Source organism: Pelmatolapia mariae, linkage group LG23 (genome assembly GCF_036321145.2).
Source record: "Pelmatolapia mariae isolate MD_Pm_ZW linkage group LG23, Pm_UMD_F_2, whole genome shotgun sequence".
Lineage (NCBI taxonomy): Eukaryota > Metazoa > Chordata > Actinopteri > Cichliformes > Cichlidae > Pelmatolapia > Pelmatolapia mariae.
In genome coordinates, this window is record NC_086246.1 from 31,449,012 (window position 1) to 31,468,239 (window position 19,228).

At 36.9% G+C, this 19,228-nt stretch overlaps 1 protein-coding gene across 1 annotated transcript; it reads left to right on the top strand.

Annotated features, from left to right (window-relative positions):
* The first annotated feature begins 4,081 nt into the window (after nucleotides 1–4,081).
* On the top strand, nucleotides 4,082–18,412 carry LOC134620390 (T-box transcription factor TBX19-like). The gene is made up of 8 exons (XM_063466552.1): nucleotides 4,082–4,353; nucleotides 8,117–8,393; nucleotides 13,366–13,500; nucleotides 14,329–14,390; nucleotides 16,293–16,351; nucleotides 16,609–16,767; nucleotides 18,018–18,165; nucleotides 18,244–18,412. The coding sequence occupies exons 1-8, from the start codon at nucleotides 4,082–4,084 to the stop codon at nucleotides 18,410–18,412; spliced, it is 1,281 nt and encodes a 426-aa protein (XP_063322622.1).
* Nucleotides 18,413–19,228: the final 816 nt, after the last annotated feature.

Genomic DNA, 19,228 nt, shown 5'->3' on the forward strand with positions numbered 1-19,228 from the left:
CCATTCTGGGAATATGCATGTTTAACTGGAGAATGGTGGTTGCAAGGGGGTCAGCCACTGGTCTCTGACTGAGGCCTTAAATGGAGATGTGTGAAAAAAACATGCATATGCCTGCTGTGGTGAGCCCTTGGGGCAATGGACCAGCCAACAGTAACTTTTGTTAACACTGTAAATAAGACAAGGCTGAACTTTAGACCCTTGAAAACCCAAACATTCAAACATTCCTATATGGTCAGTACTTGGTGATGGTGGGAAGGCAGAACTCCCTTATAAAAGGAAGAGACTTCCAAGGGAACCAGGCTTAGAGAGGGGCAACCATATAATTTATTCACGCTTGATTTGTTCTCCTCAAACTTCAAATCTGCTCCAAAGTTGCTCTAAATAAAGGTGCTGCTCTCACAGCTTCAACAAACTACAAGGCCAGTGTTTCAACTTTATTCACTTTCTCCTGCTTTGCTGTTGTTTTCTACTCTTTCTCATCCACTTCTAGGCATTTATAAAAATCTTAACATGGAGGTTGGTTGCCATTTTACATCCACCTGTTCCTGCATTAGTTTGCAGGTTAGATTAAAGATTTGTGCTCGTTTTTAGATTCATCATTGTGCTCGTCCCTTTTATGTTTGCTATTTTTTAACACTCCCTCTTCCTCACCTTTACTGAAAGCAGTTTTTATAATTCAAAGGACAGTTAAACACTCTGTGGATTAAGTGTGAGTGGCCGAGTGAGGTAAATCGTCTGTGTGTTTGAAAGGAAAAGAGACGGAGAGCGTGTGTGAGTGTGTAACAGGGAGAGAGAGAGAGATGCAGAGCGAGGTGTAGTCAGACTGAAGCCCTCTGACTGACTGTGATGTGTTCAGTCAGATGCTGAGCGGCTTCACATCACAGTCAAACCTCCATCCTTTCGTCTCCCTGTTCATCAGAAACACCTCGTTAGGATAAATTCAACTGTTCGGCTCGGTGCCCGGTGCCACAGGTAAGTTTATATTCATCAGCTTTTTATACACCTGTAGTTTCACCTATTATTGACCTACAGAGATGTCCATTATAACTAAGCTCAAGTAGAAATGTTGTTAGACAATTCCAAGATTTTTGTTCCAGGAATTTCAAGGAATTTCTGGGTAAATTTGCAACTGATGGAATTAAAATGTATTAAACAAAAAGTAAGTTTTTGCTTTTTTGTGTGTTTTTGCAGATGTGGGCAGTAAACTGTGTCAGCTATCATTCATGTGCTTTTTATTTTAGGATTTTAAATGTATTTGTCATCTGTTTTTATCCTTTTTTTTGCTTGTTTTTTCCCCTTTTTTGTTAACAGTGTTTACTTTGAAATCACCAAGAATTAACAATTCATTATCTGAATATTACATAATGATTTACATATACATTTAATATATGAAGTAGACTGAATACTTCCTTTCAGAAATAAAAAAATATTTTTAGGAGTTTTTACATCAAAGTTAAATACAGATTTAAATACAGGGATGTGTGTATCATTAAAAAAGTCCGCTTTACACTGGATTATATTTTTTACTCACTGGAGATAAATAGTCTGAAGCTGTTTGAATATTGTTTCTTGAAATTATTTTTAATATTAAAACATTCAAATCTTTAAATAAATCATACAAATTCTTTGACGTGATTGTGTATCACATAGAAATTTTTACCATAAGTGAAAATGTGAATGCGAAGAGATGTATATATGCTTTCTGTCAAATTCAGTAATTGCACCTATGTAAAATAATTTTCTTAACATGTTTGGGTTGTAATTTCTATTAAACCTGCATTTAAATGAGCCAAAATATAAATATTATATATATATTTTTTTTATATATTTACTAACTATTGAAGGTCCTAATCTAATAGCAATAATGCATTTTTTTTAAAAAGAGAGCTAAAGAATAAACAGGGGATTTCATGTCTTAAAAACCTGAAATCAGACCTCAGAGTGTTTGAAAAGGTCCTGGATGTTTCTTTGTCCTGGTGTAAACTGACACAAATAGGAAAGTCTTTCTTTCCCCAAAACATTTTCAAACAAATCTTAGGTTAATTTGGTCAATTTTCTAATTATTATTATTAACTAGAACTGGGAAATTATGACAATATTGATTTTTTTTTCCTATTTCTGATCATGAGGCAGGTATTAAATCACCCTCAGTGGGGTTTAAAAGGTCCTGTGGTTAAAGTGGTTACTAACAACAGCAGCAGTGTTAACAGACAGAAAATAAACTAACAGAAAAATTATACTCCATTAAATGTCTGTTAACTTCTGCTTATTATCCCCACTTTTATCCTGTGTGTGTTTTCTCTGCTGGAGCGTCTGCTGTCTGAGCGGACAAAGAAAAGCTAGAAAAGGAAGCTTTTGAATAAAAAAGAAAACAAACCAGCTGAAATCCACAGATCTCAGAGGTGATTTTTGGTAGACTCTGCACTCTAATAATCTATATTTTAATTGTTTGCAGAGTAAATTCTTTCTGGTAGGTTTTCAAAGTTTCGTATCCAAATATCTGACATTTTCTTAAAGCCAATTTTACCTTCTTATTCACAATCTTGGGTTTTGTTGTTGGTAAAATTTTGATCAAACGTCCTGTTTTTGAAACAGAGTGTTCATTCAAGCCATCAGCCAAAAGTGTACAGATGGCATGTTAGATTTAGCTATGCACAAAATATACTGCTATGCTGTGAACTATGTAGCAATTTGAGGCAAAAAAAAATCCATAACCCTAAAAAAGAAATCAGTAGTTCTGTTTGCCCAATTTGCATGTGATAACTGTGCATAAATGGACATGACAATACAATAAATCGATCTACTGATGGTGTTTAAAGGTATGTGTTTTAAGTTTTTATCCTTCAGTTTATAATCAGTCATTTTCATTCTTATTTCAGGCATCGTTTCCTTCCAGGTCCATACTAAAAGCCAAGTAAGAGTCTCATTGAAAGACAAATGGTGTGCAGATGCTTCTGACTGACAAAGTAAAAGACTTTACAATTTTGTTGACCCCTTTGTGTCACTTTCAGTCTGTGAACCCACTGTAAATTAAATGATGCAGTTAAAGAAGGTTTCTATTCAAGAACAACTTGGAAAAATAAATAAACCTTTTATTTAATTCAGATTCATTTAAACTGAACAATCAAACATCAGATTATAGCACATTTCATTTGCTCCTTTCATATCAAACAATGTTGCTTGTTTAAAAGCCTCAAAAATAAACAACAGATAAACTGCTTCCTAAAATGAGCTTATTTTTTGCGTTTCTTTGGTCCAGAAATTCCCCACCTGCATTCAGCCTATTATTTTCAAATGCAGAAATTTTCAGGAACAATATGGGTTTATCGGGTAGCTGACACCATCCTCCAGTTAACTACAACAATGACAATAACGTCAGCTCATTTTTTTATTTTTATTTTCATTCAGTTAAACTGATTATGTGGCTTAGAAAAAAAATGGAAACCTGTAGCATGAATTCAAAGTGGACTGGACTGAAAATTTTGTTTTCAGTGGGATTTACTAATCACCTGTTAAATGCAGCAGTGAAGCATAATCTGATCGTTTGAGGGTTGGTGTAATTTAAAGTGGTGTTATTAAGAAATTATATAAAATCATGGTTATATGATTTGGTCCTGATCATTTTCAGTCATCAGTTGTATTTAGGATGTAGTTTGAAATGTCAAAAGGTGTTTTAAAAATTGAGAAACTCATCAAGAATTTGTGAGGTCTTCAACATTCAGTGAAATCAGACCTATGATTATATCAAATAAAACATAATGTATACCATGTTTGAGATTCAGTGCGGTCAACAAAATAGACTCTAAGAGATGATATGAAGAAATACAACCTGTGTGTTTTTTACCCATTATTTGAAGTACTGCTGTGTTCTTCAGTCTATTGTGACAGGAATCATACTTTGTGGTAAAATTCACGCTTAGTGGACTAAATTAGTAAAATAAAAATATTTAGGTGGATCAGATTGCATTGTCAAGTTTCTAAAGACTAAAAAATAATCAAAACATCTTTACTTAAGTGAAATTAATGTTATAAAAAGTGTAAAACTCATCACGATGGAATCTGTCTTTGTTCGGGTTTGCAGATGAAGGTGGAGGGGTTACAGGAAGATGGAGGTTCTGGTTCAGTGTCATCTGTAGATCAGAGTGCCACTGGTGCCGGTGGGTCGATGTGCAGTCCCGGTTCGGCTGAACGCTGCATGTCGCGGCTGCTGAGCGCTGTGGAGAGCGAGCTGCAGGCCGGCCGGGAGAAGGGCGATCCAACAGAGAGGGAACTGAGGGTGACGTTAGAGGACGCCGAGCTGTGGAGGAAATTTCAGCACATCACTAACGAGATGATCGTCACCAAGAATGGACGGTAACTGCTCTCAGATTTTTGCTATAAATTAACAAACTTACATGAACAAACTTCACTCCTTCAATGCAACTGTTAGTTTTTCAGGAAGCACCTGGTAGTGGAAACAAAAGTTTATTTACAGCTTCAGAATATAAAGGTGAACAAATTACAATATAAATGAAGTTTCTTAAATAAACAAAAATAGCTGGATATAAACACCTGAATTAAAGATTCTCAGAATGCATTTCAATTAGAGACATCAAATCAGAACTTTGCGTTAAGTAATTTTTACTTTTTTGAGTCTTACTGCTGATTAACATGTGAAGCTCAAGGGCGTTTGGGTAAATGGTAAATAAACTGATTCTTCTGCAGCACCTTCCAACTCTACTGGAGAACTCTATAAAGTGCTTTATAGAACATATCTCATTTATACTGACTAATTCATGAAAGCACATTTTCTAAGATTAAGCGTTTTCTCTTTAACATTCACACACTGGTAGTTGCATCAAAAAGCAACTTGGGCTTCAGTATCTCCTCCAAGGATACTTTGGCATGTAGACTGGAGCAGGCAGGGATCAAACCACCAATCTTCCAATTAGTAGATGACCTACATTTCCTCCTGAGCTGCAGCCACCTCACCCACTTTTCTGTATTGATAGAAAAAACACATTAACATGTTTTCTCATAAACAAAGCCTTCATAATTAGCCAGCTGAGATACCGGGTGTCTCTTTGTTTTGGGTTAGAGGTGTTCACAAGAGGAGGTTTTGATAGCCATTGTTGAGATTGTAGAGGTCTCATAGAAGTTTTTGAGTTAATTAAGGAGATTTTTTTAGGTCTTTGGGGGAGATTCTTTAGATTTTGAAGGTCTTGAAGAGATTTCCACAAATTTAAAAAATCAACAAGTTACTCCAAAAAGTATTCCACAAATACTTTTGGATGTTTCAGAAGTCCACAAGAAGCTCTGGAGGCAATTAGGGAGACTGACATTTGATATTTGTAGTCCTTGTTGATTCTGTGGATGTCCTGGAGAAGTTATGGATGCAATTAGTAATGTTTTCTAATTGTGTTGTAAGACTTTTCAGAAGAAAATCAGAAGAGTTTGCCCTTTTAGAAGTGATAAATAGCTTTGAGAGTGTCCAGATATAATTTAGGAGTTGTGAGAAGTTTTTTCTGAAGTTATAGAGGTAATAAGTACAGTACTTATGGTCTTTAATACATTCTAGATATAGAATGTATTAAATGTAATATCAATAAAGTACGTTTCTGAAAGTATATTGTCAACAGACATCAGGTTGATAGCCAACAGGAAACCGATCATTATATATCTGGTAACTTTTGTCTTCATAGTCAGTATTCAGTAACGAACATGTTAGAAAATCATGAAAAGGCAATTTTCAGTCTTTTGCTAAACTGACAGAATTGCTTTTTCTTGTCAGGAAAGTCTGCAAATGAAAAATGTAATTTAGCAAACACAGATACAGTTCTTTGCAACTTTCAACTAGTCAGTGCGAAAAAAAAACTGAGCCTTTCAGGTACAACCGGCCCTATAAATAGCTATGATCCATATAATGCTGCTAAGTTTACTCTGACAGTTTTAGCTTGGCATTTCTGTTACACCCTGTGAAGGTAACATAGGAGGACTTTCTAGTGCTTCAACTTGTGACTTTGCGATAATAAGTTAATGACTTCATTGGCATCAGCAGTCAATGAATGATACAGTAGCATGCTAACATTTTTTATGAGAGTTAATCAACTTTTGTTCCTAGTCAGCCAGTTTAGAAACAGAAAAATCAGACATTAAAAGATCATTATGTTCAATTCAGTGGCATTAAGATACACCATATTCTTTCTGAGCATGAATATACAATTCAGGCTTTATGAGAGAAACAAGCTTGAAGAAGAAAATATTTGAAAAATTATGTTTTTTTTTCTAAATTGAGTTTTGTTGGTGGTTCTTCTGAGCAGATGTGGCAACTTGTACTTTGTTTGGCAGAGATTTGTTATTTTGTTGTGATGCTAAAAACATAATCTTACCCATTTTTCTACAAATAATGGCTCGTTTTAGAAGATACTTGATTTCTGAATATTTTCGCAAAAATGACCACAGAGATGGAGAAACATTAACACAGAGTGTCCCTGTTTTAAGCTGACTCCCGATCAGTGCTGCTGTTAACCGGGGTTATTCATTAGTCTCGATAGCAGCTGTTATCATCGCCTCTGTGTGTTTCATTTTGTGTTTTTTTTGTGCCAAGCCGAGGCGTGTTGACCAGTCGCGCCCTGCGGTGGGCAAACACTCCATTTACACCTGCAGGACGCCACTTCAACTGCTGTTACTGCTGGAGAGCCGACTGTTTGTCTGAAAGCAGCTTTAGAAGGATGGAAACTTTGGTATTTTTAACATACGGTGATAAATTTATATTCACATGCAGAGATGGTTGGTTATCATAATCTGTCATAGTTTATGCTGCCTGTAACAAATTTCAGCTCTGAGAGGATTTTTCTAATCAGTCATCAGTTGTTATCGACGGTTATCAAAGAAATGCATTTGTTGACTGTACCGCTGTCAACTAGTCAGAATGAAAAATAGAGAATAAGGTATATTCAGAGAATAAAATGGGGGTGGAATCGTAGTGTCAGGAGGCTCTTTGGAGAAAAACTAGTCTGAAAATTATAGACATTTTCTCTAAAGCCCTTAAAATCTGGTATTGTTAAAATGCCTTTATACAACCTTCAGCTGTTTGGCGCAATTGTCAAAAAATTGCAGTACCAGACTTTTTTGGATTCTGTTTACTTTTAAAACTCCATCCAACAATTATATGTGTTATATATAAATCATTATCTCTAATTTGACAGAAATTTCTGAAAATTGGCTCTTACATGTTTTCTTTGACCAACTCTCAAAGCTGAACTATTTTCCTAGAAAAGCTCAAGAAAGTCCTCACTCCTGAGAAACTACAAGGAACAACTATCTGTGCATCAGTGCAGCTGAAAATTCTGTCAGTTTAAAAATTAATCTGTTAACTAAATGTGGGACTGTGATAAATTATCACAGACATTTTATAGAACTATTCAAATTTACTGTTGGCTTCTGGAATGTTTTTAACAGATCCACAAATTCCCAATATTTGAGTTTGATCTGTATGTAGTTTAATAGTTGCAATAATTTTGTATTTGTAAATGTATTCATTATATGAAACGTTATATTGTGTATATATTTAATTTCATCTAAAGTCCAAAACATAAAACAAAGCAAAACAAAATGCTGTGGATCATTTGGCAGCTTAAAACCTGGATATTTAGCTGAGGTGCTGGTGGTGACCAAAAATGGAGCTAAAAGAGAAAAAATGTCAGACAATCTTCAGGTCGACATAAATAACTTTATCATTATAGTTGGTTATACTTAAAAAAAAACTGAACCAAAGAATGAAACTGAAACTGTAAATTCAGATTTGCAATCACATAATAGCAGAACAGCTCCCACAGCTGAGCAGGTGGTGAGCAAAGTCAAAACATATCTTTATAATAAGTTGCTGACTAATTTGTTGATTAAATGTTCAGCAATGTATGTTACAATAACTTTATCATCTTCCAGCTTCAATAAAACTTTCATAGAGATACATTCACATGTACAGGTAATGTGTGTAATCTATGTATAAACTTATAATATAATGTAAGAAAAGATTCATTAAAATTGGTATCGGCCCCATAATTCTGTTATTATTTTGGGTTCTGTGAGTGAACATAAAATTTCCCCTTTAATCAAACTGTGTGTCTCTCTTCAGTCGCATGTTCCCAGTCCTGAAGGTGAGCGTCTCTGGCCTGGACCCCAGCTCCATGTACTCCTTCCTGCTGGACTTCGTCCCAGCTGACAGCTGCCGCTGGAAGTTTGTAAATGGGGAGTGGGTGGCGGCCGGCCGGGCGGAAAGCCGCAGCGAAGGCCGGGGCCACGGTGGCATCTACATCCACCCTGACTCTCCAAACTTCGGCGCTCACTGGATGAAAGCGGCCGTGTCCTTCAACAAGGTCAAACTCACCAACAAGGTGAACGGAGGAGGACAGGTGGGTGGAACAGAGCCTGAAAATCTGCATGTCTTCATTCATTGATTTTTCTTTGTGTGTTTACTTGTTCTTTCTGCAGTCATTCATACTTTGATTTTTATCCAGTCTGTTCATATATTTTCAGATTTTCACAGTTTTTATTTAATTGTTTGTTTTTTTCTTTCCTGTGATTTCTTATTCATTTTCTTTCTTTCGTTCTCTTTTTTGTTTCTGTTCTGCTGATTTTTGCTTTCTTTGTTTTGTTTGTAGTTCCTTTTTTCTTCAGTACTTTATTCCTCTCTTTAATCTAGTGTTTTCTTTTTTCAATCTTTCTTTTTTGTTCTCTTAATTTTCCACTATTCATTCTTCTCTTTCTTTCTTTCTTTCTTTCTTTCTTTCTTTCTTTCTTTCTTTCTTTCTTTCTTTCTTTCTTTCCCTCTCTTTCACTTTTACCACACTTTTTCCTATATTTCTTCTGCATCTCCGTCTTCTTCTTCTTCTTGAGTCCATTATCCTGCTCTTCATGTCAAGAGTCTCCGTCTCTTTCCCTCTCTCTCTCCCTCCCTCTGTATTGTATTGAAGTGGGCGAGAGACTACCGCCTCTAATTAGCCACTTCAGTCCCTCTCTCCGCTCACTTCACCTGCTCGCCCCCTCGTAACCACGGGAACAGGATAAACAGCTCTTAATTGGCCAGCAGCAGTTTAATGCACTTCCTGTCGAGAGCTGTTCAGCACTCTTAGAGGCCTCCATGCGCACACACGCACACACAAACACAAACACACGTGCACAGCACTACAAAATTGGCAATAATGTTGTTTATATTTACCCCATTATCCCTGTCCAAACATGACACGCACACACCGGGCAGTAATGCAGAGTTGGAACAGAGAGCTCGGCCATAATGAAATAATTGCTCAGCTTATTTGTACATTATGGTAATTATGTTTTTTACTGGGAAATTAATTTACCCATCATGCTTCAGATGGACGAGGGAGAGAGAGGTAAACTATATTCAAAAAGAGCCCACACACACTCCAGCTAATGTGGGCACTGCCAGCACACGCACAGCGCCGGGGTCAGATCTGAAGCCAGCCTCTCAATCTGAATAGAAAACAGTTTGTTTTTGTGTGTCCGCCCGGAGAACTCGGATTGGTTAATTGGGCCTCGTTAGCGAGGGAAGGGGGGTTTGGGGGGGGTTGATGGGGAGATGGACGAGATAGAAAAGACAGATGGATAAAAGAGTGTTTTGGCCAAAAGACAAAGATGGCTCCACTCCATAAACTCTCCTGCAGTCAGACAAACTGACAAACTGACTGACTGACAAAACTACACTTACCTTTGTTTTCTGTTAATTGATTCAAAAGTACAGAGCTGTTTGGACTTTTTCAAACTTTTAGAGCCGAGTTTTTACCGTGAGGCATGTGATCTCTTCAGAGAGAATGGACTTCAGTAAAAAAGTACTGATATTAACTAAACAGGCTGGTATCTTTGTATAGAAGCAGGTCAGATAGGAAATGTTGAAGTATGGATAGAATGAGGTAGGCAGTTACAACCAGATATAGATGGTTATATTTATGAATGGGCAATAATATACATGGACACAAGCAGGTATGGGGGAAATGGAAACATTATAGATGACGGGGGATCTATTATTGTACGATCATCTATTATTGTACGATCTACTGTACAATATAAAGCGCCTTGAGGCAACTGCTGTTGTGATTTGGTGCTATATAAATAGAATTGAATTGAATTGAATTGAATTGAATTGAATTGAAATGGAAACATTATAGATGAGTACAAACTGGTGTTAATGAATATAGATAGTTGGGCGAAAGCATATAAAAATATTATAGATGACTGAAAACCTCTAAAAAGGTGGATAGATAGTAGCAGATAGAGGTAGCTTCAGACAATTACAACTGGATATAGAGAGATACGAGATACGAACAGGTACAAATTGAGAAAGACATATAAAAATGTTTAGATATGTGTAAATGGGTAAAGATGGAAAAATGAATATACAGCTTAAAAGAATTAAAGGGACACTTGAAATTCCCGTACCAGTATGTATATACAGTGGCTTGCAAAAGTATTCGGCCTCCTTGAACTTTTCCACATTTTGTCACATTACAGCCACAAACATGAATCAATTTTATTGGAATTCCACGTGAAAGACCAATACAAAGTGGTGTACACGTGAGAAGTGGAATGAAAATCATACACGATTCCAAACATTTTTTACAAACAAATAACTAAAAAGTGGGGTGTGCGTAATTATTCAGCCCCCTGAGTCAATACTTTGTAGAACCACCTTTTGCTGCAATTACAGCTGCCAGTCTTTTAGGGTATGTCTCTACCAGCTTTGCACATCTAGCGACTGAAATCCTTGCCCATTCTTCTTTGCAAAACAGCTCCAGCTCAGTCAGATTAGATGGACAGCGTTTGTGAACAGCAGTTTTCAGATCTTGCCACAGACTCTCGATTGGATTTAGACACCAGACAGGTCAGGGATAAAATTATTGAGAAATTTAAAGCAGGCTTAGGCTACAAAAAGATTTCCCAAGCCTTGAACATCCCACGGAGCACTGTTCAAGCGATCATTCAGAAATGGAAGGAGTATGGCACAACTGTAAACCTACCAAGACAAGGCCGTCCACCTAAACTCACAGGCCGAACAAGGAGAGCGCTGATCAGAAATGCAGCCAAGAGGCCCATGGTGACTCTGGACGAGCTGCAGAGATCTACAGCTCAGGTGGGGGAATCTGTCCATAGGACAACTATTAGTCGTGCACTGCACAAAGTTGGCATTTATGGAAGAGTGGCAAGAAGAAAGCCATTGTTAACAGAAAACCATAAGAAGTCCCGTTTGCAGTTTGCCACAAGCCATGTGGGGGACACAGCAAACATGTGGAAGAAGGTGCTCTGGTCAGATGAGACCAAAATGGAACTTTGGCCAAAATGCAAAACGCTATGTGTGGCGGAAAACTAACACTGCACATCACTCTGAACACACCATCCCCACTGTCAAATATGGTGGTGGCAGCATCATGCTCTGGGGGTGTTTCTCTTCAGCAGGGACAGGGAAGCTGGTCAGAGTTGATGGGAAGATGGATGGAGCCAAATACAGGGCAATCTTGGAAGAAAACCTCTTGGAGTCTGCAAAAGACTTGAGACTGGGGCGGAGGTTCACCTTCCAGCAGGACAACGACCCTAAACATAAAGCCAGGGCAACAGTGGAATGGTTTAAAACAAAACATATCCATGTGTTAGAATGGCCCAGTCAAAGTCCAGATCTAAATCCAATCGAGAATCTGTGGCAAGATCTGAAAACTGCTGTTCACAAACGCTGTCTGAGCTGGAGCTGTTTTGCAAAGAAGAATGGGCAAGGATTTCAGTCTCTAGATGTGCAACGCTGGTAGAGACATACCCTAAAAGACTGGCAGCTGTAATTGCAGCAAAAGGTGGTTCTACAAAGTATTGACTCAGGGGGCTGAATAATTATGCACACCCCACTTTTCAGTTATTTATTTGTAAAAAATGTTTGGAATCATGTATGATTTTCGTTCCACTTCTCACGTGTACACCACTTTGGTATTAGTCTTTCACGTGGAATTCCAATAAAATTGATTCATGTTTGTGGCTGTAATGTGACAAAATGTGGGAAAGTTCAAGGGGGCCGAATACTTTTGCAAGCTACTGTATATAATTGATTCAAAAGTACACACACTATACTGATAAATGATGAATGTGTTGTATCCCCCCACATGCTTGTATGCTTGATAATGTTGGGAAATGTTCTTAATGTGATGATGGATGGATTGTCATGCGCCAGGAGGAACCCAGGACCCACTGCACTAGCACAGGGTCTGACAGTGGGTCCAAAGATTTCATCCCGATACCTAATGGCAATCAGGGTGGTGTTGTCTTCCCAGTCCATCCCTGATCCACCATCAAACTGATTGTGCTGAATGATGTTGCAGACACCATGACGTTCTCTGCAGCTTCTCTGGATCCTTTCTGTCACATGTACACAGGGTGAACCTGCTCTCATCTGTGAAAAGTACAGGACACCAGTGGTGGACCTGTGAATTCTGGTATTCAATGGCAAGTGCCAATCAGGCTCCAAGGTGCCAAGCAGTGAACACAGGGCCCACTAGATGACACTGGGCCCTCAGCTCAGCCTTTTGAAGTCTTTTTCTGATTGTTTGGTCAAAGACAGTCACACCAGTGACCCGCTGGAACTCATTTTGCGGCTCTGGCAGTGCTCACCCTGCTCCTCACACAAAGGAGTAGATACCAGATGGGTTAAGGATCTTCTATGGTCCTGTCCAGCTTTCATAGAACAACTGCCTATCTCATTAGACCTTTTTTTTGAGCAGTGTATAAAAACACATGGCTGGGTACAAATGTCCATAAACTGACTGGTACTTACATAGTGCTTTTCCACTGTATTCGAGCATTCAGAGTGCTTTCTCTATAGAAGCCCCCCATGCATCTGTACAAGCATATTTTTTTTTCTATACAAAGAATAAAGTCAAAAGAAATTTTGACTTAAGTCAAAATGCTATCTTTTGTTTAAGTCTTTTGTTTTTTATTCAATATTTTACTCAATATTGAATGAAAAACCACTAGATGGGTCAGGGAAACTCTGGTATACTTTTACAGGCAACCTAGAGGAGTCAGGGGATTGAATCACTGAGTTTCCAATTAGTAGATGACCCCTCCTGAACCAGAGCCACCCTGATAGATGGGTATGAAAACATATACAGAGGGTTGAAAAGCTGTGGCCCAGGAGATGGAGCAGGTCAACTTTCAGTCAGGTCTGTGGGTCTGATTCCAGCCATGTCAGAGTTGTATCTGGTGCATCATTTGAGTGTTTATGAACGTTAGATAAAAGCATTTAGGTGCAGAAAAAATGTACAATAATCTTGGTCTAAATAATTATAAATGAATGTGAAAATGTAGAAATAATTGTCTTCATTTTCCCAGATTATGTTGAATTCTCTCCATAAGTATGAACCTCAGCTCCACATCGTGTGTGTTGGCTCTCGCCATCGACTGGTTTCTAACGTTTCCTTCAAAGAAACACAGTTCATCGCCGTCACTGCCTACCAGAATGAAGAGGTACAAAACATGTTCCTTTTTCAATATCATTTGGTGTTTCATTTGTGTTTTGGTGTGAACTAGAACTAGTTTCACAGCTATACTAGTTCTAATTCTTGAAAAATTGGAGGTGATTTTGATATATCAAAGTTAAAGCTAACACCAGCAAGCTAAAATTGCTAAAATATTCCAGTTAACCAGATTTAATGCTGGTTAAGTGTCATGAAATATTGGACAGTGTTTCTTTTTTCAATTACCTTTTTAATAAATATGGATTTGTGGGACGCAGACTCGGAATTAGAAACACAACACAACATCTTTTAATTGGAAAAAACATTTGAATACAAATGTATGAAATTTTTTATAAAGGTAAAACTCAGACGTCTGATTTAGTTAAAAAAAAAAGGTAAAGCTCAGAGTTCTTTTACCAGCTGAATCTGTTTAATTTAATGAGATGAATCAGTTTTTAAGGGTATAATATATTCCATTTTTAATGTTACAACAGCAAACCCTTACTTAGTTGGTCACGTTCAGGTTATTAATAATCTATTCTCTCATTTTATTGAGATCACAGTTAATAAAAACAGATTGGGAACACACACTAATTATTCAAATGAAAACAGAACTGTGAAATAATACAATAAGTGGACATGAAAATGGATATTCATCTAGAAGCCTGATTGAGAAATTACTTGGAAATGAACAGATCAATGAAAGATGAAGCCTCTGTCCAATAAATGGATTGTTATGCATACAAGTCATTTAACATTTCACAGCTGAGATGCTCTGTTTATTCTCGAGTGTAAAATAACGTAACAGGATGTGGATGTTTCTGTGTTTTCTGTGCAGATCACAGCCCTAAAGATCAAATACAACCCGTTCGCTAAAGCCTTTCTGGATGCCAAAGAGAGGTAACACTGCACAGCAACACAACAACAGCATCCGATCATTTTAATCTGACTTTCAAACTGGTTATATCTTTTAAGAGACCCAGTAGCCATATAGTGTATTTCTATGTTCTTTTGTGATATTTTAAATTATAAAAACATAAATCTAGCCTCCTAAACTTTTCATAGATTTTTACAGGATTTTCCACATTAATGTGCCACGGAGAATGGAAAGCTGTGAAATATGAACATTTTTAACACAGTAGGCTTTTATTTATTAGCCCTTTTGCTGGTATATATTCAATAATTAGGTATCTCATTATGACAGTGTTTAGATATTTCAGTAATCTAAATATTTTGTGCATTTCTACACAAAATCTTTGAAGTATTACGCTTCTGCCAATCAGATATTTTTTTTTTTTTCAGATTGAGTTAGAAACAGACCATGTAAGTAACAACGGATGACTATGATGACTTCACTGTAATTTTCCTTTTTAGTTGCTAAGATAGCTGGGTTGCACAAGGGTTAAAAATGTCCTGTTTCTCATATTAGATTTTCAGAGCATTTCAAGTAATTATCATGAAGAAAGCAAGAGTTATTTGTACGGCAATTTTCAAAACTCAGATGCTTCACGTTAAAAGCACCAGATAACTTCTACAGAAGTAGAACAGCTCCTGAAATGTCACGCTGGCCAAGTTGTTTGATCAAAGTTCCTGCATGCTGGTAGCACATGGCAGAAGGCTTTCACTGCACTACACATAACATTAAAAATAGATCCAACTATAGCTTATCCATCATGGTTGGGTTTTGTCTTCACTAGCAGGGAGTTAAAACTGAATTGGACCAGCAGGGCACCTGTTCATGTGGTTGGTGGTGCAAAGTGGTCTTTAAAAGAAAACAAAAATGTGCTCTCACCTCTGCAAAGTCGACTAGCCTTTCAGTATAGCTCTGAGACATATGTAAAGTATGTGGTCATTCAGAGTAAGTTGCTGGTTAGACATAACGTTTTTAGGCCCAGGTGCATCAACCTCAGTTTGGGGTGCATTCAAAGGTTATCCAGGCCTTTATGTCCTTAAGTCATGGCTCTAGTTTAACTAATAATTTTGGCACCATAGATAAATAAAGTTGGACATCATCTGCATAGAAATTAAAATGTAGGTAGTATTTATGACAAGAGAGGTAATGCACCATCTTAAATGTTCTGTGCCTTTTAGTTTTCAGTACCAAGAAAAGGTTGCGGGAGAACTGCTGGAAGGATTGTTAGCAAGAGTAAAAGGGCATTTGACTACCGAAGAGCTTCAGGGTGGTTCAGCTGACTTTGGAGTGGTGATAAACACACCTCAGTATCCAAAGTGGTTGACCTCAAGAGGTCAGGCTCTCAGCTCCCAAACTAAACATCGTGATAAATCTGTAGACAGTTCTTTTCATTTTTTGTTATTTTGAATAAGTAAAAGGTGGAAATAAAGACATACTTCACTTTAAGCTTATATTTTACTCACTGAGATAGAAAACTGTGATCAGGGGACCCAAACATCACTGCAAAATCTCCACAAAAACAAATGATGTTGTAAAATCAACTTGTGATTAAATGCAATAGCTGTGAGATCTAGTATGTCATATATAATGAGTGTGTAGTTGTGGATGAGTCAGATTTCTGTCCCATCCAGAGATATTTTACACCACAGCCATGTGCCTGCAATGACTGCTGACACTTTACACTTAACGCTTAGCATTTCTCACCAGGATAACAGAGGAAGTTAGCGTTAGCAGGCGATTAGAGAGTCATTATGAACTCCACCGTCTCACTCATTTGGAGAGAGGGTGTCAAGTGAGAGACTCTATACAATATAAACCACACACACATCTGAACACAGACACACAAACTCACATTGTCTTGATGGCTGTGTTTGATTTATCCTCCTCAGGATCCCAGGTGGGCGGAGTTTGCCTGAGTCATCAGAGGGCCGTGTTGGGATTCAGTCCTGTGAGTTCACAGCTTTATATAGCCTCAAAATTTAAAATCTTATTTCCATGGTATGAAATTTATGAATCTATGAATGTGTTTGATTTTAACAGCATGTTTTATTCCTTTTTTTATAAACAGTTTTTCTGAGCATTTACTTTTCTTGCGCTTTTATTTTTTGTGTACGTATATATTTCTTGCTATTCTTGACACAAAAAACCAAACTATCGATACATTTTAGGTAAACAGATATTTGCGTGTGTGCTTTGGTGTGTAAGGTTGGTCGCTGTGCTCAGCTGGAGGAGGAGGTGCTTTTCCTTATGGCAGCAGCCTCCCGCTGACATCACATCATCACCATGGTTATAAACACCATGGGTACCCTGGGAGACACACGCCTTACCCCACTGCCTACCTGCCCCACCGCTCGCACTCCTCAGGTAACAGAGTTTTTGTGAATGTTTGTAGAAAGTCCAAAAATAAAGTTTTGTAATTCTTATCATGTTTAACATTACAGAGGGATTTCATATTGGCTACAATTATCACAGATATTTGTTTTTACTTTTTTCAATTTTAATGTAAAACTGTACAGCAGAACATTTTCACTATATTGAAATAATGATGACATTTTACACTGACATTATACTACATTATACATTATACTATATGTACAAACATGTGCTGTATAAACATGTAGTTTCATGTTCATTTATAACTATATAAAAAAATCATGATTTATTTATTTGCTAAATGTTTACAATATAAAGCATTTACAATTTTTATATACATACATTTGCATGTAGACATCTCTTTTTGTCATGAATATACAAATTTGCTTCATGTCTACTATGATTTAAAAACATAATTCTTAACGATTAATGAACTGTATTAAACAGATAAACAAATAAGCATTTACGTAAATATTTTATATGGGGTTTTTTTTCTGAATATTCAGTGAACATTTACTTTCTATAACTACTTATATACATATATACCTTTATATACACTAGTACACAATGTAAATTATTTTGATTTACTTATATGCTAATTTTAAATATTTATATACAAACTTTTGCCTGCAGACATCTACATGAATATAGAAATATGCACACACACACACACACACACACACACACACACACACACACACACATATATATATATATATATATATATATATATATGTATGTGTGTGTGTGTGTGTGTGTGTATATATATATATATATACATATATATATATATATATATATATGTATATATATATATATATACATATATATATATATATATATATATGTATATATATATATATATATATATATGTATATATATATATATATATATATACGTATATATATATATATATATATATATATACATATATATATATATATATGTATATAGATATATATATATACATATATATATGTATATAGATATATATATATACATATATATATCTATATACATATATATATATATATATATATATATATATATATAGATATATGTATATATATATATATATGTATATATTTACTCTTATTTAGCAAAAAAGTACATTTTACAGATTTTTGTTTTGTGTTCAAAATGCTATCTTTTGTTTAAGTCTTTTGTTTTTTATTCAATATTTTACTCAATATTGAATGAACAGCAGTTTCTAAATTCTGGATTCTTTGTGTGCTCTCAGTGTGTCTCTCTGAAGGTGTTCAGGTGATATCTGATGGATGGAGCACCTCCCCTCGTCCCACCTCATCTTCCTCCTCACCCTCCTCTGCCTCCATTCCCTTGAGTAGCAGCGCCCCTTCATCACAGCCTCCTCCTCCTCACAGCTCCAGGTGAAACCCATCTCACAGCTTTAAATGGTAAATGTACTGGTTTTTCAGATTAAATGAGCTGTCTGTGTGTGTTTTCAGTCAGTACCCTTGTCTGTGGACAGTTGGATGCAGCGAGCTCAGCCCCTCCCACTCACCCTGCGCTGGGCTCCACCATGGACCAATCAGCAGCGAGGGACTCATGCAGCCTCCTAGTCACACTCGGATGGGCGGGGCTGGATGGCCGCCTGGTCCCACACACTCTTTCTGAAATGTGATGTGATTGGCCAAATTAATCAGTGATAACGCACTACACACTAGAAGCCTGGTGGTAACCGTTCAGTATGATTATTTGTTAGTAACCTCGGTGACAGCTGCTGGTTATTTGTACATAGAGTACTGTAAGCTTTCATGGCTACTCATATCATGCAGTTGATAAAAAATATATATTTTAAACACTATTTGTAACTATTTATGACTATTTGTATAGATATCATTTCAAAATGAATGGTTACTTGTATCTGCTTGTGGCTACAATCACATAGGGATAGAGATCCCCAACCCCAAAAATATGTAGTCTTCAACCAGTTGGCGAGTGGTTTCTGGCAGTTGCTTTGTGAAATTAATCACAAAGAGGGTGCTGCACAAAACACCTCCTAAAAGTTGCTTTGGCGGGTACCAGATTGCCGCAGTGACTAACAGTTTTCATGTAATAAGCCAACTTATCTGCAAATACTCATCGAGAGTTCATAACCCACTAGTGAAATTGGAAACAGAGATCGGTCACCTACTAGTAAAAGTTGGAGCCTCTTATACACATAGCAGTCTGTTAGTGACCAAAACAGTCTTATGGAGGTTTTCTAGTGCAGCACCTTCTTTATGACAGACTTTGTGACCTAACAGCTGCTAGTGGCTGCTATTAGTAGATAAAGGTAATCACTGCTGGCCTTTGTTGCATGTAAGTAGCAGATACTGGTTAGCAACTGGCAGCTACATATGAGTGATGGTGTTATTTGAGTTAGTGGCAACCATTTTAGTTAGCAGCTAACCAGTAAATACCTGTAAATAAAATGGTTACATGTACCTG